At 39.4% G+C, this 20,581-nt stretch overlaps 1 protein-coding gene across 1 annotated transcript; it reads left to right on the top strand.

Moving 5' to 3' along the window:
• Nucleotides 1-90: 90 nt before the first annotated feature.
• Nucleotides 91-20,096, top strand: foxk1 (forkhead box K1). Its single transcript, XM_056753033.1, has 9 exons — nucleotides 91-1,121; nucleotides 3,888-4,085; nucleotides 12,358-12,514; nucleotides 12,629-12,775; nucleotides 13,902-14,095; nucleotides 14,677-14,843; nucleotides 16,224-16,475; nucleotides 16,564-16,758; nucleotides 16,860-20,096. Exons 1-9 carry the CDS (start codon nucleotides 715-717, stop codon nucleotides 17,045-17,047), a joined length of 1,905 nt encoding a protein of 634 aa, XP_056609011.1. The 5' UTR covers nucleotides 91-714; the 3' UTR covers nucleotides 17,048-20,096.
• Nucleotides 20,097-20,581: the final 485 nt, after the last annotated feature.

The raw sequence follows: 20,581 nt of genomic DNA, 5'->3' as shown, positions 1-20,581 counted from the left end.
TGAGTGAAGATGGACACCTTGTGTTGGCCATTGAAACTGCGCATAGTTTCGACTTGCTTTAAACGCGTCCTTGTGAGAGATCTGCTGTTCTGCAATCGGTCCCTATTGCCTTGTGACATTCCGTCATCCGGGTACTCCGTCATCCGGGGTTTGCATCTGCCTTGTTCTTTCTGTTTATAAACAGAAAGAGCGCAGAACGGTCGATGCGGCGTGACGTCACTCCGCCAAACACGTCACGTTATTTTGACCTTTCAAACTATTTTTCGTTTCAAACGAAAAGTACAACACGTCAAAAACCACACGAATCGAGTTAGGATCCGAGCGGCCGCGCGTGCAACCGGGGTCAAATTAGGCGCGTTTTATTGCCACATGTAACGCACGTGTCGTCCGGTTCCAGGAACTGCAACAACATTAACCATTTCTTTGCCAGGGAGCTTAGCGTTAGACAGCACGGATTCGACAGAGAATAAATATCTTAACGCCTGAACCCCATGAACATATTCGGGAAATCTCCGCGTTCACCGCTCACCATCCCAAAAACAACCGAAGAGTAAACAAGTGATTCGGACGCACGCAGGTCCGCTCCGGAATCCGTCTCGCGTTTTTCGTCCACCGGCTCCATGTTTTGACTACCACCACCAACAGCAACAGAGCGAACCTTCCCAACACATAGCCGTTGCGCTCGCAATCCCCTCTGTGTTTTTTTTTATCAAAATGGCTGATTTCGGGGATGATACCGGAGCGCGAGCTCTGCTGGCCCTCAAATCCGCTCCTTGTAGCCCGGTGGGTATTTCTATCCCGCCCGTGTACACGTTTTCCTCCTCGATTTCGCCCAGGATCGCATCATCCATGTCCCTCTCCCCTCCGTCGCAGGCCTTGGCTCGGCTGGAAGGCAGGGACTTCGAGTTCGTTATGCGCCAGAGGACGGTGACCGTGGGACGGAATTCCTCGCACGGCTCCGTGGACGTCAACATGGGCCACTCGAGTTTCATATCCAGGAGACATCTGCAGATCACTTTCGAGGACCCGCATTTCTACTTGCGCTGTCTCGGCAAGAACGGCGTGTTTGTCGATGGCGTTTTTCAAAGAAGAGGCGCACCTCTGCTTCTCTTACCGAGGGAGTAAGTTACTAAATGTGATGTATTGTGTTAAAATGACTCTTGGATGACAAACACCTATTTAGAGACAACGCACATGCAAGTGACCGAATTAACGGGTCTATTGAAATGTCTGGATAATCCGCACTAAACCGCACGCGAATGTAATCGCGAGAACTGTCATGTTTGCAAAAATGACTTCGCAATATTTGCGGTTTATAACGTTTGTGCATCTTTAACAACGCACTGTTGATTACAACACAGCAAAGCGAATTCGCTTCGGCTCAAGTTAACCTGACTGACGTTAATCTGCTTTTGTGACTGTAGTCAACCAGCGAGGAAAGTTTGAAATGTGTCATCGAAAATATACACAAAAAACAATGCGGATAGCAAAGTGTGTGCATTATGTAACGTTGCCGCTTTAGTGACCCTTGAGTGTTTGTTGTTGAGGTTGGCATGCGAGAGAAGTTAAAATACAAACATGAATAGTTAACGTTTCTCACTTCGACCGCAGGGAGCGTTTGAACAACAGAGACAGGACTCACCGCATGATTTTGTGGGCAGATCTTAGATAGAAGCCCCGTTTATGACACAAATCAGTAGTAGTATGATTTCGAGCAGACAGCTCAGGGGAAAACCTTGTGACACTTCAATGAAGTAAATCGATTGACGCAAGCTCCATTGTAAAATGCGTTGTTTATAAACAATCGTACTAAGTTGCTGGGTTCGTTTTAAAGTGTAGACAAATTTGACACAAATGTTGGAAGTTTGAGTTGAAGTGTTTGGTGCTTTGATTGGTTCTTACTCAATTCGTTTGAGTTCGAATTACTTGTATTCAAACTGAGTGTAAATTCAATTTAAGCCTAAAAGACTTTTGCTCAGATTTTGCTTGGATTTTTTAGTCTGGACTTGTTGCAGAAAGTCTGATTTGATTTCTGTCTGAAACTTTCCAAACGTCTGCAAGTGTGTGAGTTCAAAAACATCTGTTCAGATTTTAAAAGTCTTGCAGTGTATCCCAGCCATTGTACTGACATATCTCTTGCATAGTACTTATGCTGTCCTAATTGCTTCCATTACCTACCCCACTTGTAAGTCGCTTTGGATAAAAGCGTCTGCTAAATGACTAAATGTAAATGTAAATGTAGTAGGATGTCATGTTAACAGTATTTTGCACAAGCAAACCAACACCACTTTGTCTGCAAGGCAACGTTGTTACAACGTTTAACAGACGTTTCGCTTTTAGTTAAGTTATTCTGTGTCTGCAGTTGTGAGTGTAGCCGTATGAACATTGTTTATCCCGCTAACAAATTCGTTTTCAAAAAGCAATATGTCAGTATTTAATGCTCTTTTTTCATTAGATGTCTATGATGGAGTCTACCAGTGTTTCAGTACTCTGTTGAGTTAATCAGTATGAAAGTAGTCCACGCGGTTGACAGTTTTAGGCTCAAATGTAAACACTAATGATTAAGAAGTGGTTAAACTATCAGAGTGAAGGTCCATAAACAGTGCGGTACAATGTTCATCTCTTTTGGTCTTTTTCTGCAGGTCTTAATATGATCGTTATTTAGTCTTCCGCTTCTTATCGATATCGCTTTTAATATGTCTCTGTCTGTACCATCTGTCTTATCAATGCGGCGAATAGATCTGTGGAGCTTGTTGTCATGGAGGTCGGAGCGACTGTTCATACTGACGGCTCTGAAAACATGGAGAGTGAAGCAGTAATGGGCGCATGCCAAGCCAGCCATTCAAAACAACCGGGCTGTGTATGCTGTAGCATTAAGAGTGGCTTCCTGGTGCAGCACTTGTGTAAATACGTCTAGTGGAGGTGCTGCACCTATTCATCATTCTCTGGACGACAATTTAAAAACACACGAGGGGTTGTTAGCTCACATTGCATGTTCTGATGGACAGTGCATCTGTTACGGTCACACTATCGTTGAGTTTTTCTTTTGCTATCTGAGCAGACGAGAATGCAAAAAATATATTTGTCATAGTCTCCCATAGAAACCCAGAAACATGAAAAAGGTCTGTACAGAAGCAGACTGAAAAAGAGATGTTCTCTCAAAATTTAACTGGACTGTCATTATTTACCCTCACATCCAAATATCTGTCGTTTTGTTCCTTACAATGAAAGTCGCAGGGACTGATTTTTTCAAGGTTCATGTGACTTTGCATGATATTCCAAGTTTGCAATCCTAAATCTGATTTACTTTTTTTAAAAACATTCACCTTTTGTTTACCTCATAGGAAAATAAGTTTGGGCTTGGGATTCAAGCAAATGTAGATGTTTTTTAAATAAATGATTTTTTAAACAACAAATTAAGTTGCGATTTCCCAGACCGGATTTAACCCTAGTCCCAGACTAATTTAAAGTAATTTACCTGCAAACTAGTTGCTTTTTGGCCAAATTCGCTGTTTTGAATCTGAGTTTTCAGGTATGTGTCTTATTATTAAACTGAATTGTTAATCCAATCTCTTCCAATAAGGGCATGTTTTCAGTATGGCAGCACAGAATTCATCTGCCTTTTGTTTCCAAACAGTGTACCTGTTAGTTCTGTCTGCAGGGCAAATGCAGGAAAAAATCTTTAAACGCTTTTTTTGTGCTACCTCTGTTCAACACGTCAAAATACCACCATTATTACCTGACTAAAAAACAAGTAAATGTCGAAAGCTGGTGGGTGTGCATTGATTTTTCGTCTGATTGAAGATGAGCTGTTTTCCCTCATGTTTAAACTAATCTCAAGGCACATGTAAAATAAATGTTTATGCCTTATTTGTGCTTCCCTCCAGGTGTACATTTCGATTTCCCAGCACGGTGATCAAGATTCAGTTTACGGCGCTCTACCACAAGGACACGCAGAAAGAAGACGCTCCCGTGTCGCCTGTGAGACCCCTTTACCCACAAATCTCTCCGCTGAAAATCAGCATTCCTGAAAACGATTACAGAACTATGATGAGTCCGCTGCCTTCACCGACAGGAACTATCAGGTATGACTTGGTTTGGTCATTAGGCGGTCCAGTTCAACCCAATACAACTGAATCAAATCACTGCTTTAATATCTGATATGAGCCAATGCATAAAGTGTTTGTAAAGAATTCTGGATGTTTTGGGAGTTTTATTTTATTGGTCTTCAGTGTAGAAAAGTTTTGGTTTAAACCAGTGCCTCATTTCATCTTAGTTCATAACAATAGTAGACCAAAAACGTACATCAGTCTGCGCCAAACAATTAGCAGTGTATTCTGGTTTTAAAAGTATGAAATGCTCTTCTGTTGTGTCGAAGTGCAAAACTGAACAGATCAGTGCACACATCATAAAAAAAAACATAATCATGGGTTTAACAACAGAACAATATGCTTTGCACATAACTATTGTTTTTGTGTCCGTTCCTGTGAACATAAGCCATTAACACAGAAGCCATAAACACAGAGGCACCACGATTTGCATGCGAAAAGAGCTGCTTGGTTTTTAAGGCTGTTTTAAGCTGTAAAGCTTTATTTTTTATCCAAGTTTGGAGCAACGGTGGTGAGAAAAGTCTGCCCCTGGTGGCCTCACGTCTCTTCTGCACCACGTGTGGCTCTCAATGCTAGCTCGCTGTGTGCACATACCATATATGGCATGTGCTGAGCTTGGAGCGCTCTGATTGGCCGGTCAGAAAGTGTTGTGGTTTGGTGTTTTGAGCCGCAGATAGTTTCCTTTTCCGAGTCCTTCAAACACCCACTCCCCCCATCCCACTCCTCGGACTGATCTAACACCCAACACAAACAGACACATGATTTTTGTCCTTCCTGATTCCTCTTCCTGTACTGGGGGAAATATTTCCTTCTATTCAGCTCCTCAGCCAGTCTGACTTGTTTTACACTGCTGAGCTGTATTTTCTACTGTAATATTTGTGTCTTGTATTTGGGGGTTTGTTAGGAGTGTTTGATTGGGGACTTTTCCAAAACTTTTGGCCGGCTGGATAAACAGCAGATGTTTGTAAAGCTTTGAATTCCACACATGGAGCAACTTGAACTGCTGCCATGTACATTACAAGCGGCACTACCGGCCTTTTGTTTGTACACATGAACTCACTATTAGGTGAGAGTCTGCAAGCATGTGGTGTATGATATTATCTTACTATGGCGGTACACTTAAAAATGTTCACGTTTTATTTTCATTTGTATTTTTTCCATCCTTGTTAGATCCAGTGCTTTGAGCTGTTATCGTTTTTTATATTCTTGTAAATTGTAATTTAACTCGGGGGTCAGGACCTACTTGTGGGTCACACAGAAGGTTAAGGTGGGTTGGGCAAAGTCAGTTGGCTGTTTGCTGAATGACACAAAAGCAATTTAGTTTAATTAATGACTAGCTATTACAAGAGTTTACATATGTACCATGTAGTGATTTGGTTTTTCAATTATACATAAAATACATTAAAGTTGATCAAATTAAAACTGCCCTCTGCTAAAAACAAACAAATGTGCACGTTTCCCATATTTCCCCATATTTTCAAATAGCGTAACGCATTTCTCAATACATATATAGGTTCAAAGCAGCTTATTTAGAAAATACATGTTTAGTATTACCAAACAATCCTGAATAATGGTTATATGAGATGATATATGTGACTCCAGTGTCTCCCAAAGGGTTTTGAGAAACTTGTGGCGCATATGATGTCACACCCTAATTAGCATATACGTGACGTCATCACGTGTTTGCGTTTGTTCTAGTGTTGGCACTTGAAATCTGCTTTGCCTTTACTAGTATTTTAACTCAACTTAATGCTATTTTCACATATTATCTGTTCTGTTTTCAGACTTGAAACGAATATAAAATAGAGACTGAACACCACCCAATAACACCTCGTATTTAATACAACCGGCTGTCACTTTAACTGCTGCTAAAATCCTGATTTATAAACGCAACATCTTCTGACAAAATCACCATACATCTACATAAAATCATACCACATAATGTCATGAACTTTCTTGATATTTTTAATATTGCCTGAATAAGGCCATGTCAAAGATAAGAATCGTAATGAAATTGATGCTTGAAATCAAACTTTAATGCTTGTTATCTCATAATTAGATTTTTAGACTTAAGCATTTTATGGTCCCGGTAACAAATTTATCGTTTTACACAAAAGTTTGTCAGTTTAAAATTGTATATGATGATCAAAAGCTGTGGAGTCCACACATGTTATGCATCATCGTTCCACAGGTGTTGGGTCATCTCGGGTCTCCATAAGAGGCTGGATCTGAACTGGAGCTGCCATTATTTCCAATTACCTCACACAGATAGCATAGCTGCTGTTCGTAACACTTCAGGCTAGTGTTATCGGTTGTGTACCAGTCTGATGTAAAAGGAATGCATTGTAAAAATGCTTGGCTAAAAATGTGAGTTTTTATTTAGATTTAGTCTGGAAAAAATGTGTCAAGCAGTATCAGAAAGGCAAAAAATCTTGTCCTGTTTTTATATATAAATAAAACCTGTCTAAGTGAGTCCTGAAATAAAATGTAACTAAAACTAATTTTGAAAATACTCCCCATTACATCACTTAATGTTTGTGCTTCAGAAAAGTTAGGATAAATATAAATGATGCCTATATTTATTTCTCTTAGTTAGATGGGTTGAGGATCAATCACAAACTTTCTCTGTAAATCATTACTGCATATGACCTTTTGGAATCACCTGGATTTGCTTTGGCTAAGTTCACCACCCCACTGATCTTGAACTAGAGTACCACTAAAATTCCCACGTGTTGATTTTAATATAAACAAACACAATACAGTGAGAATAGACCTATTTAGTTTCTAATTCTATAGCCAAGAAGACCGAGCATTTCTGCCCTTAAAGAGGAGGCCTGGTGGAATTTTACCCTTTAAAATTTTGTTAGTGAGTAGAATAGCTGTTTGAGAATAAACAACATCTGCCAAGTCGCAAACGCTCAAAGTTCACAGAAAAGGAAGGTGTTTAATTTGACACAATCACTTTTTAAAGACTACTTCTTCCTGCTGTAATTACATCATGCTGACCAAATATTACGGATAAGATAGTGGGCGGGACATCTCAACGCACTCCAGAGCCATTGAGAGAGAGAGTTGCGTCAACTCCAATGGAACAGTTTTTTTTCCACAGCAATGGCGGTTAGGGATGCAGGGTAAGTTGTTGAAAGAACACACGCAATTAGGCGATTTACAAAGTGAATTTTCAGTGAAGTACGGTTCAATGCTTCTGCATCTGAAAGCCAGAGGGAGCTCTGGGGCAGAAACTCCACATACACTCTAAACAGTAGAAGTACAGCACCACACGTAATGCTTCCGTGAAATGCTCTTAGGGATCGTTCCATCAATGTTTTTCAAGCCTTCTCAGGTATTTTTGTGATAATAAAGTATATTCATAATGATGATGCCTAACGGATCACCATATGCAGATCAATAATCACAGTTTGAATGGGGGGTGATTTATTTATCATGCAGCCCTAATTGCGGTTCATGGAGGCCCTCAATAGTTCCCAGTTATTAGTAATGCATGGAGCTGCGGCTAAACAGACCAACCATGGTCAACTTATTACCCATTAAAGACGCAAGTCATTTAATGAATAAAAAAATGAAAAGAGTGTAATCTTTTGGAGGATCAATTTACAGAATTGCTATATAATAAACATAACTATTTTTTCAGAGGTGTATAAAGAGTTTACACAATGAAGCGGTATGTTTTTATTACCTTAGAATGAGCTATTTCTATGTACATACACCTCAGGTCCCCCTTGCATATAATTTGCCATGTTCTGTCAGCCATCGTAGTGTTTCGAACGGGAGGGTGAGGGGCGGAGTGAGCGGTTGGTTGCAATTCGCAACCTTGCCACTAGATTTTACTGACTGGACCTTTAAAGAGAAAACATAATTTCCTGGAACTATCAAAAGGCTCCATAAATCACATGACAGGCGTATATTCTTAACTTCCGTTGATGCAACTCTCTCTCTTAATGGCACTGTACCACTGTAAGCGGGAGACCAATCACAAAAGACAGGCTCAGCTTGACCAATCAGAGCGTTTAGGAAGGAGGTATATGTTCTTTATATTTATAAAGCTTTTTTCGAAAATCAATACACGACCACCTATTGTTTAGCACTTTTTTATTATGTTTTATTATGTTTAATGTATGTTTTCAATACTATTCTAATAGCTTGAGCACACAGACCTTACTTTCCTCCTAAACTGAATTCACCAACAAATTAATTGTACAGACTGAAATGCTTTTCAAATTCAAGTAGGAGTACAGTATAGTTTTTATTAATGCTTGCATCCTGCTTTAAAATAGTTTTTAAACAGTAATACATTTTAAAGATAGAAGAGGTGTTTTTTTCTTTCTGCTTGCCGGCGAGGGTTTTTTAGTTCATGTAGTCCAGCTGTTTTGCTGCACCAGGACTGGACTTCAACCCAGAGCTCCCTGCCATGCCCTCATGTAGACAATTGCCTTCCCCTCACTAGTCAGAGATCCTGTTTGCGTTTGCCCGCACAACACAATGGAGCCTCCAGCACAACAGCCTTATCTGAGCCTTGTGTTGTGCCCTGCTGTCAGAGAGCCAACAGTAAAAAATAACACAGCCAGTAAAGGAATGGGTGTGTGTTTGTGTTGTGAGACTTGAACTGAACTGTTGACTATAAACGACAGTCTTAAAATAGCATTGCTCAGGATATGTTTCTGTAGTTTAAGTCTAAATAGAGTTATACTCTATACAGTACATTTGGGAAACCCTGTGGCTAATGACCCAGTGCTCAATCTGTTTGTTTATCTGCGGCCACCTACCGGCACATTGCTTTTTAATGTTACACGTGGAACAATGTAATGATTATAATATGGGTTCTAACGTTGCGAGTTATCTTTGTAGGGCACCACAGACCATCATTTGAACAACAGCAGAAACATAAGGCTTGTTTTTGCAATTACATACTTTTTGTAATAAAGACGGTTTGTTGTTTGTACTTAAACCATATCGAAATCAAGGTGGGACTGCTTTTTTTAATGGATTGTTTCTAAATAATATCTTTGCTTAGCAAAACATGATGGATACTCAAGAAAGTATATAATTATAAAATATGTTACCTTGGATAACAAAACCAATCTTAAAGGTCAATTTTTCGAAATTGAGATTTATATATAATCTGAAATCTTAATAAGTAAGCTTTCCATTTATGTATGGTTTATTTGGATAGCACAATATTTTCTCGAGATACAACTATTTAAAACTCTAGAATCTGGGGGTACAAATAAAAAATCAATGGAGAAAATCGCCTTTGAAGTACTTGTTGTTATGCTACGATTGTGTAATTATGACTTTCTAGGATTATGTGGATCTTTTAGATTAATTTTAGGAGTGTTGGTCTTGACTTGGCCTGCCTTGTTCTTGATCTTGCCTTGTCTTGGTCGCGCCCCCTTAAAGTCTTTGTTTTGTCTTGGTCTCGGTTAAGGTGGTCTTGACTACAGTAGGGTTGGACGATGTCTACCAAATTGGCATCGGGCGATGCTTACAGTGAAACATCAGAATGGACGATGACATCAGGGGGCGGGGCCAGCGTAGGCTGCGTGTGTGTGATAAATCAACTGCGCGGGTCACGCGCCACTGATGTTTCCCGCTGCCATTGCGGACACGCACAGTTCAGGTCACTATTGACAAATTTACACACACAACCTGAGTGCATTACTACGATTCAGTGTTTGTGTTCACTTTCTAAGTCTGTCTCCAGTACACAAGTGTCGCGCAGCTTCCAAATCATACTAACCTGCGGACAAACATGAATGGACAAGCTCGACACATGCAGAATGTCATACTGTCGACTCGGCTGTCTGCATTTGTCTTGAGAATGTGTTGTACACGTACGTGGAAGGGATGTACGGACCCTCCTGATGACCAAAATTGCGTCATGCAGGGGAATCATGATGTCGGCCCAACATCGTGATGGCCGACCGCCATCAGCAATGAACGATGTCACTGTATATCGGCCCAACCCTAGACAACAGCAGTAGTAGGGCCTTCACCTGTAAGATTGTCAATTACCTCATAGGTCTTTGCATCAATTATGGATTAGTAATGTATTGATGACAGCGTCTGGGATCTCAGTGGAAATTTTACCCATGAGATAGTTGGTTGTCACCGTGACAGCCTCAGCAGTAGCGTAATTGGTTTTGACTAACTATGCTGATTTTATTATGGAAGAATGTGAGGTCCAAATGTTTTGTTTTTGGGAAAATAAATGAATGCATGGGTTAGGGGAGGACCATGTAGCTTGCGATGCTCTTATACAGGATAAGTTTGTTGCTAGGCTTTTGAAGACCAGAGCTGGTGAAAGAGAGCGTTTCGACACACTTTAATCTCACTGTCACGTGTTCCTAAATGGTGCTTTTAAAAGTTCCAGATTGTCAGCTTGTTTGAGTGGTTGAAGCAGGACAGACAGGTTAAGCAGCTATATTTGCAGCAGTTTTCACTAATATTAACATATACATTAATTACTACTGTATGTGGATTACATTTATAGTAACATTTTGTCATGTATGTGTTAGCTATAATATAAGGGATAGCAATAAAGGTAGAGTTTGTACGAATTTTGCAGTAAAATATCCCAAAACCACTAGGCCAATGATATATATGTAGTACTTACAATATTCTAAACAGTGGACCGGGGCCGTTTAGTCGCCTGTCAATGGCGTCATATCTGCGTTACCCTCTGTTACCGCATTTACTGACATAGCAACCGCGTGACACTGTCTTAGACAGATGCAGAAGTAGTGTGTACCGTCGGTCCATCCAGCATTGTTGCAAATGATGTGGGTACGTTCAAAATAGCTTTTACTATGGTTGATTTGAACACTTAAAACTGCGCAGTTTTATCACACCATCGAATTGGACAATTACAGTAACATCTATGACTAAACATTTAGTCTTAAACCTTACATTACTCACGTCTAATTCATTATAATGAAATAAAATGATTTCATCAAACGCAACATGCAACCATCTTTATTACTTTACCTCTTCCGCTAACATGATTTCTCGTTCCCGTCTGAATGATGTATCAGCGGTCCCATCAGCGGCGGAGTTGACAATATCCCATCATTTGACGCTTCTACACAGCGTCATCAAGCTAGGCGATTGTTGTTGTTTTGATCGTGCGCGCTCTATCGGCGATTTCTACAAACTGTACCTTTAGTCAGTCTTTTTGTATTTCACTTTACAGGGAAGAAAACATAACTGAATGCATTTACATGCTTTTATGATCATTATTACATCCCAATGTTAACTTGTGTTAAGACATTCAGATAGAAAAACAAGTAAATTATCAATAAATAATTCATGTTTGAAGTAACTGCACAACAAAGAATGTTAAAAATCCAGCAGCAGTCAATAAAACATTTTATTATCTAATGATAACCATGAGCGTATTTTATGCAAAAGTCTTTCTTCACTGACTTTATTGACACCCTCCTAAAATCATGGATATGTTTACGCAACCAGTCCATGAATGAGTCGTTTTAAAACTGACCAAACTGACACTTTATTTTTGATCCAAGCTGCAGAATTGACAGAGAGAGAGAAATCATGAAATTCACTAACCGCCAGAAAGATATAAAACATATGTTTATAAGACTTCTAAAGAACTTTATAAGCGTGTTGAAAAAATGCTCACTTTTAGTCAAAGTTGCTTTAAAGTGTGCTAACCGGTGTTTTTACTCTTCCCAAATTACTCTCTACGTTTAAAATAAAGTATTTTCACCAAAACATAGGCCTATACTTCATACATTTATATCTTCCCCACAAGTATTCACACAGAGATGGCAGAGTTGGCAAAGTTACATCTGTATTCTTTACCAAGTAAAATCTTGCATATGTTATTGCGTAATCTTGTATATGTGATGTGTTAAAAACAAATGATGCTTTGGAAAAAAAACTTGTATGGTGGTCAACAGTACTGGCATAGACCTGTTTTTTCCCAATGCTTTAACTTCATAATCAAAGCATAAGTAAAGAATTATACATAAATATTAATAAATAAGATATAGTTCACCACATTTTGTTATAATAACCAGTGGTGTAGTCCTATGTATTATTCTTGTCTTGGTCTTGTCCTAGTCTCGGCCACTCAAAGTCTTGGTCTTGCCTTGGTCTCGGTTTAGGTGGTCTCGACTACATGACTACCAGGGTTACATATACAAAATATATGTTGTTTAGTTATTTAAAATAAAGGATGTCCTCACACGCTGTCTCCTCTACACAGTGTTCCCAATTCCTGCCCAGTTAGCCCTCGTGGAGCGGGTTCTTCGGGATACCGATACGGACGTAACATCACGTCGGATCTCCAGCTTGCCGCTGAATTTGCAGCCAAAGCTGTATCAGAACAGCGCACTGAAGCCACAGGAGGAGACAGTCCTAAAGTAAGAGCCATTATGACATTTCATAATCCACATGTGACTGTTACAGTAAACTGCTTTAACAGAAATGTCTTTAAAATGTGTTGAATGCATTGTGTCCGTATAATATTCCTTTAGGATGAGTCCAAACCTCCATATTCGTACGCTCAGCTGATAGTTCAGGCCATCTCGTCCGCTCCAGACAGACAGCTAACACTAAGTGGCATATACGCTCACATCACCAAGCATTATCCGTACTACAGGACGGCCGACAAGGGCTGGCAGGTCTGTATGTTTTAAAAAGCTGGTATGGTTGTTCTAAAAGTTTTCTTAAATATGCACAGATTAAAGGGAAAAATCTGTCATCATTTAATTTCCCTCAAATTGTTATAAACTTGTGTAAATTCCTGCAGAACACAAAAAACTGTATTTTTAAGAATGTTGTGAACAGTTTTGGGGCACCATTGACAAATATATTATTATAAATAATCTATCATGTTAGTCAGTGGTGCCCCAGAACTGTTTGGTTTCCCACATTCTTCAAAGAAAGATATATATATTTTAAGTCAGCTTAAATGTTTGTAAAAAAAAATTAAATTCTAATTTTTTATAATAATACAAGCACATTTACTTTAGTTTACTCAAGTAAATAATATACTCAATGGTTGAATTATAAAAAAAAATATGAGGGATGGTGTAGTAGAATGGGGGTATGTTATAACTTGTTCAAGTTAACCGGACTTTTATTTTGACGGGTTGGCGCAAAGGATGTCTGACAGTTGCTTATCTCAAATGATAAAGAAACAGTTCCTGTACACACGAGCACACTCAAAACAATTGCAGATTACATATTTAAACACCAGCTGAATATTTTTTCAAGTTTTTCATGCTATTTGAATTTTGTTAGCTGTTCGGTTCAACTTTCTGGTTTTTAAATAAAACATTTCCCAGATTTTGTTCCATTCCGCATTATTCAGCAAAATCTGTTTTATGCCTTGACTCCGCGATTCAATCATAGGACCCTTAATTTGGGAACTTGTATGTTGTATTTTTGTGCATAACGTCAGGTGACTCCTGCTCTGTGCTGCCGCAGCTGGTGCTGAATAAAAACAGACGCGCGTCACTTCATAACTGTAGGGTCTGAAATACAAAATTTATTCTAGAGATTCTTTTACACACTATGCTACTTGAAGGGCCGGAACGAATAACATCAGGCTGCCAATTGATAAAAAGGTTTGGAACAACTTGAGAGAGATTAAATGATGACACAATTTTCATTTTTGGGTGAGCTATTCCTTTAACATCAGTATTCAATAATAGATTTTAGATTTTGCTACCCACTTACTGAATTCCAGTACCGTAGAAAAATCTTTCATCTTTGAGCTAATTGATATTCTCACGTTGGTTTCAGAACTCCATAAGACACAACCTGTCACTGAACCGCTACTTTATCAAAGTGCCGCGCTCACAGGAAGAGCCGGGGAAAGGGTCCTTCTGGCGCGTAGACCCTTCGTCGGAGGGCAAGTTGGTGGAGCAGGCTTTCCGGAAGCGCAGACAGCGTGGAGTGTCCTGTTTCCGCACACCCTTCGGCCCACTCTCGTCCAGGTGTGACCCCTCACAACCAAGCGCACCGCTGTACCCTACAGCCCGTATTTATCACTCACTGTCTGATATATTAGCCTGTTAGACGCCTGCTTAGCTTCTTCTGTTTTCCCTCTTTTCCTCCTGTCTGTTTCTTCACTGGATAGAACAAAGTAAGTCTGTCGCCTCTTTCCATTTCCTCTGTTTCACGTGATGTATCGTGGTCCGTTAATGAAGAGTTGTTGATGCAAGTTCAGTTTGGCCGTCTGTGTGCTCTGCATATGAAAGATCTTTATAATATTGCCGTAGGCTTGGCAGCAGGGTCCAAAATGAACCGGTGACAAGAGCAAGGCAAATTGGCTTTGGATTTATACTCTGAGAATAAAACTAAAAGTTGTTTCTGTGTAATAAACCTGAAGTGGACTGAATTAATTTAACGTTGAGAAAACGAGACTTTGCATTCAGTTCGCCTGTCATTGGCAAGTGAAAAAATTCAATTTTGGACCCCGCTTGAACAGGAACATCCAAACACATCTGTTGTGCATTTTCTTTTTCCTTTGTGGTAGTATGTTAGATCACTGACCAATTACTGCGTTGTTTTTCAGGAGTGCTCCTGCATCTCCCACCCACTCCGGCCTCCTCTCTCCACAGTCAAGTGGCCTCCAGACCCCCGAGTGTCTTTCTCGGGAGGGGTCCCCGGTGTCTCACGAGCATGACTTTGGTTCCAAGCTCGCTTCTGTGGCTGAGTACAGATACTCGCAGAGCGCACCTGGTAAGCGTTTGTACTGTCACAACACATGCGTGTCTGATAGTGTTGTCATGAAACTACAAGTAGCAACTCTGCTTTCGGTAGCGTGACAGGAGCTCAGCTGTTGTCAAAATACGGATGGTTTTCCAACACAGCGTAGCTTTTCCAGTAAAACACTGCTATTTTCCAAGTAGGTTGGGTAGCATGACAGAATGCTGCATTAGTGCTTTTTGAACATTGCATTGTGTACACAAACGTAAGTTTATTTCAGCTCGAGCACTTTCAGATGTGCTGTTGTTTACCTGTTTGTTCTATAGAGTAGCGCAGAGATATTTTTGTAGGCCAACCTGGAAGTTAGCGCCACATTGGTTCCCTCGACCGATTGCTTAAGCATTTTTCCCATAGACTTTGGTAAATCTGTTATTAACAAAGACATTTACACATTTTTTCTATCAACATTTGTAACATTTGAAGCCTGAATACAATAGACAGAAGGCAGAAAAGAAAACTACACTATGCTCGCTCGATATCAATGTCACCACTCACCATTGCCAAACCTTTGAGGAATTTTTTAAAATTTATTTGAATGTGTTCACTGTCAGTATTCACTCAGTAATCCACGTTTTTAGAGATTTCTGCCCATTTTGGATTATTTGTGAGATTTATATGCACGATAACGTCCAACGTCCCCATTATAGGATGTAGTCGCTTTTAGCAAATTGTTAGCAACCGCCGGTTTTAAGACACAATGGCCCTGTTTTGCAGACACGTTTTAGCTTAAGCCAGGACTATGCCTTAGTGGAATTAAGATATTTATGTTGCTTTTATAAAAATGCATTGGGAGAATACAGAACTGGTGTGCATCTCACACCAAACAAAACAATGGCACTGATTTATTTTAAGACATTTCTGTGCAAGTTATATTCAGGTAAGACAGGTCACACATTCATTTTAGTCTGGGACTAGCCTTAAGGCTTGTCGGTGAAACTGGGCCAATAAAGCATTAAAAAAATCTCAAGCGGGTTATAACTGCTGTGTAGATGGATTAAAATGTGGAAATATTTAGTGATTTTGTTAACCACAGATCTTATTTTAGGCAATTTATATAAAAAAAATGGGGTCGGTGGAACCAAAAGTGCTAACATGCTTTCTCGCTTCCAGAGTTTGCAAACAATAATACCCTGTTGAAAAAGCCAGCATATGCTGGTTTGGTATGTTTTGATGCTGGTTTAAGCTGGTCATGTGCTGGTCCATAGCTAGTTCAAGATGGTCAAACCAGCATCAAAACATACCTATCCCAGCATATGCTGTTTTTTTCAACAGGGTACGTCATCTCTGCGGTACTTCAGTGATATTTCTATGCAAGAATAGCTTTAAACGCTGTTGTTTCTCACATTCTGACAGGCTCTCCAGTGAGCTCTCAGCCTGTGATCATGGCTGTACCTCCTCAGCCCTCAGCTGTGATACCCAAGCAGGTCACTTACATGCCAGCCTCCATCATTAGCACCTCTCAGACATCCGGCCAGGCCATCCATGTGGTACAGCAGGCACCCGCTGTCACCATGGTGCGTGTAGTGACCACCTCTACTAGCTCCCCCAATGGATACATCTTGGCTAACACCATCTCCTCAGGAGACGGATATGGAGATCAAAGGGGTAAACAGCTCATCATGTTAATACAGTAGTTAAGGTGTGAATATTAGAATATTGTTTTAATCATGAGTTATATTTTCGTTCTCTGTAGGTTCAATGGATGAGATGCCTGTGATTGGCAGTCGGGTTATTCAGACTGTTGGCAGTCACATAAATTCAATCAGTAGGGGACAGCAGAGCTACACCATTGTCCAGCCGAGCGCTGTGCACCAGCTTCCCGTCCAGGTGATTGCTCAGAATGGCAAACACGCTCTTCCTATCACCAGCGTATCATCCAACGCTTACGGTACGTGTCGCATCTGAACATTTTGACCATGGTTAAATTCAATCTGCAAATTCTCCATCAATATCCGCACGAAAAACTAAAAATCTTTCTGTGGCTCTCAGCTTTTACCAGTCCGCTTCAGATCTTGGCAGCCCAGGCCTCAACATCTCCCCCCGTGCTGGTCAACAGGCCCTCCAGCTTGGAGTTAGAGAACGAGCCCGAGCCTAAGCGGCCCAAAATGGAGGAGGACGCCATCGCTCCAGTCCCCCAGCCTGTTATTGTTGCAATGAACCAAGAGGCCAGCGAATGAACGAGTGAGTGGATGGGTTGATGACGGATCTTCAAAGCACGTCTCAAAATATCGTTTGCTCGACGTGCCGACATATTGAGGGGAAAGTGTTTTGTTTTCTTTAAAACAAGAACTTAAATGTGTTGAGAACGACAAGCCCGAGACGGGTAACTGATCGAATGCGCTTGTAAGAAGAGCTTTAAACATTGTGTTTCATGGGGGTTAAATTCATCGAGCAATTTTTGGCATTATTAAAATTCAATGCTCACACCGTTTTAATTTTGTAGGGGTTTTTAATCTTGTAAGAATGTTTCTCAAAGGTATGAAGAGAGGTGCGTGTGCTGAAAGACACCAGCCAAGCTTGTGCGCCCAAGTAGTTCCTCACACGGTACAAGAGTTGTTATTTTCGGGTTGGGGTGGGACCAATACCTATGCAGCTATCAAAGTCTCATGGAAATACAGAAGGTTGACAGGAAGCTGTGAGTTATAACGGTTATCTGTGCTGCCTTTGTGAGGATGTAATAATCAAAAGACTTGCCGTATGTCACATTTAAAATTGTTACAACTGAAAGCACATCAACCAACCGGCAAAAATGAAATAGCTATAGAGGCCTTTCTAGCTGGAGTTCTTTAACCTACAATATTATAGTATACTCTATTTTTCTGTGGAGGACTCTTACCTTGGTTGTTTATCACAAAGAGAAATGTCTAATTTCGAAATTGGCCTATGTTTAGCTCAAAATTAAAATGAACTTAATGAATGTAAGTAACGTTTGTTTATTTGTTATGGTTTATGGCAGCCATTTTTCACCTAAACAATATATTAAAACATTTGAATGTGTTTGTGGAAAAATTGTTGCTGTTATATGTTTAAAAGTGACATAACTGTAAGTTTGAAGTTAAGTGTATTTAATGTAGCTCAGTTTTTTCTGTTCATCCCCATTAGCACTTGGTGAAAAATGATGCTCGGTAGATTTCTTACACGACGTGATCTCGATTACGTCAATGAATGACAGCTAGTGCGCAATACGTCGCTGATGTCTAACTCTTGGGAGGGGAGTAATGTCAACCAAATGCTTTTCCATTTCCAAGACCCAGGAATGTAACTGTTAATATAGATTGTTAGAGATGCTGTTTCTTTACTGACTTCTTGTGATCTTTGAATGATCACACGGGCCGCTAAATGAATGTTCAGTATTTTTTCGGAGAGTTTAAGACATTGTTTATTCTTAAGGAAGCTTAGTAATACACAAAATCAGGCTTTACCTTTCTAATTTTATTAAGAGAAGAGTAGATATATATATATATATATTGTTAGAATTGTTCGTAGTGTTTTCAAGACAATCACTAATCTGACTGCTTTATATGTTGCAAATGGGCACCACAATTGTGAACAAGTATGCTAGAGTACTCAAGCTAAATGCTACAGATACCATATTTGTATGCTAATGTAGTTGTACAGTGTTCCTTTTGTGGTAGAAACGGAAGGCATACTATAACAGACCAAATACATATCCTCATTATTAGTGCCTTAGTGCTCTGTTGCTTTTAGGACTCAAAAAGTCAATGTGATGTACTACTTAACAACAGCAGCATCCATCATGCAGACAAAAAAGGTTATCTTCAGGATTAAATAACCGTGTCAGATTGTAGAGAAAAAACAGCATCCTGACTGCTTTAAAAATACACAGCTGTGTAACTGGAAGAACATATGAGGATGTCAACCAATGTTGTGACAGGAAGTGACTGAGCAATACAACAAAAGTAGACAGGAAATCAGACCTTGTTAGTTTGCTTTATTCTTTGACCAATAATGCATAGCACGCAGTTTCACCTCAACTGAGTACATTTGAGTAAAAGTTTTAGTAACTAAACTTATTGAGTTAAAACTGCTCAAATCACAAAAAGCATATTTATCAGTTAACACTTGGTAAAAATGGCTCTTGCTGTTTAAAAAAGCATTAAAAGTTTTTGAGCATTTGAAGAACACTTTGCAAACCTACAACCTGTAGTGGTTTGTATACATTAAACAATATTCCGTCGTCAATGCAGGAAAGATCCATCAAGATTTCCCATAATCCTTTTTGATATAATGTTGGGTTCAGTAAACAAATACCATTGTAATACAAATACTACCACTATTCCATTTTATGTATAATTTTGTTTCAAACCTTGGTAATACTAGTATGAACTGGCCTGGCAAATGAAATAAATACAGTTGCAGATGTTTATTTCTTTCTACAAATGGAACAATTTAGAAGTGATTCAAAATGCTTTTTAAAATAGCTTATCATTAAAAACAAAGAAAAAATGTTCTGTTGTTATCTTGCATTTTACAGCACACTTAACTTACGAGTACCCGTCACTGCCTAAATGTTTTTCATACATTTTTAACGATCTGCCACAGTGTCTGTATGCATATGTAACCTTGGAGTATTTTTTTACAAAGATATGCAGATTTTCTTGTTTGTGCTTGTTTGTTGCATATTAGCATATGCAAATGTTTGTACACTAAACATTTCTAATTTAAAATGAACTGATTTTCCTTCTTTTGAAATGAGGTATTTTGTGTTGGACAAAATCAGTTTTCACTGTACACAAAACACCCCCACTACTGCGCATCAAAGTTCTCATGCAATGATCATGCAATGCATCTGTCTTTTATTGTGTCTTGGACTACAAAGTGTACAGTATGAGGGCTTTTCTTCTGTCAGTGCAGTTTATTTGATGGTCTACCTGGAAAGAATAAATATACTTTATTGGATATTCTTTTAAATGAAAAATACATGGCTGAAGGTTAAACTGTTTGTTGAATGTTTGCCGCTTCTCCACCGTTACGTTTATAGTTTCATTTGTGTTATTTTCTTCTCAAACGTTTCAATCCTACAGTCTTTGTCTGTTGGGTTTGCTTGATTCTGTAGTTTTCAATCGCAAATTGTTTTTTTCATTTATATTGCATCAACACATACCTCTGTGCGTATAAACTCTGTTCTGTCTTTGCTTGAGGAGAGCTCTTCAATATGCTGAAATGTTAACAGCAAACTATTAATTAAAAAGTTTGAGCTACAAACTGCAGTCTGGTTGTGGATGTCCTAGAGCTCTACCTTTAGCTCGTTTGGTTTATAATAAAACAGCAGAGTTGCATAAAAAACAAATGTTAAAAATAATACAAACTTTGTATGCTATGATTTCTGATTAAAATGTTTCTTTTGAATGAGTTTTCACGATTTTTGAAGCGTGGCCTCTAGCCTATTAAATAAGTTAAAATATGTTTTTTTTACGTTGTTATTATTATTATTCTCTACTTCACTGTAATAGTGTATGATATAAATATAAAACATTTGTGTGCAATGTGTCCAGCAGGAGGCGCGTGAAGTTTCAAACGCGAGGTGCTGTGATTGGTCCATCTCATGTCCATCTTCACCCACCATAATAAAGTCACAGATATCATGTGACAACGCCGTCTGCGCAGATCGTTGCTAGAAGGTATACAGCTACAGCCGGATGTGGTGCGAAATCTCGCCATATAATTACAATAAATTACTTTAGCTAACA

Source organism: Triplophysa dalaica, chromosome 7 (assembly GCF_015846415.1).
Source record: "Triplophysa dalaica isolate WHDGS20190420 chromosome 7, ASM1584641v1, whole genome shotgun sequence".
In the NCBI taxonomy this organism is placed as follows: Eukaryota; Metazoa; Chordata; class Actinopteri; order Cypriniformes; family Nemacheilidae; genus Triplophysa; species Triplophysa dalaica.
Note: the sequence above shows the minus strand (reverse complement) of the source record. Positions and strands in the feature narration are given on the sequence as shown.

Bases quoted from the DNA above. Each gene is read 5' to 3' on its own strand.
- foxk1 (XM_056753033.1), top strand. From the start codon at position 715: ATGGCTGATTTCGGGGATGATACCGGAGCGCGAGCTCTGCTGGCCCTC. The intron at 12,776-13,901 runs GTCTGTATGTTT...CGTTGGTTTCAG, and splicing joins CGGCCGACAAGGGCTGGCAG to AACTCCATAAGACACAACCT. The intron at 14,844-16,223 runs GTAAGCGTTTGT...ACATTCTGACAG, and splicing joins ATACTCGCAGAGCGCACCTG to GCTCTCCAGTGAGCTCTCAG.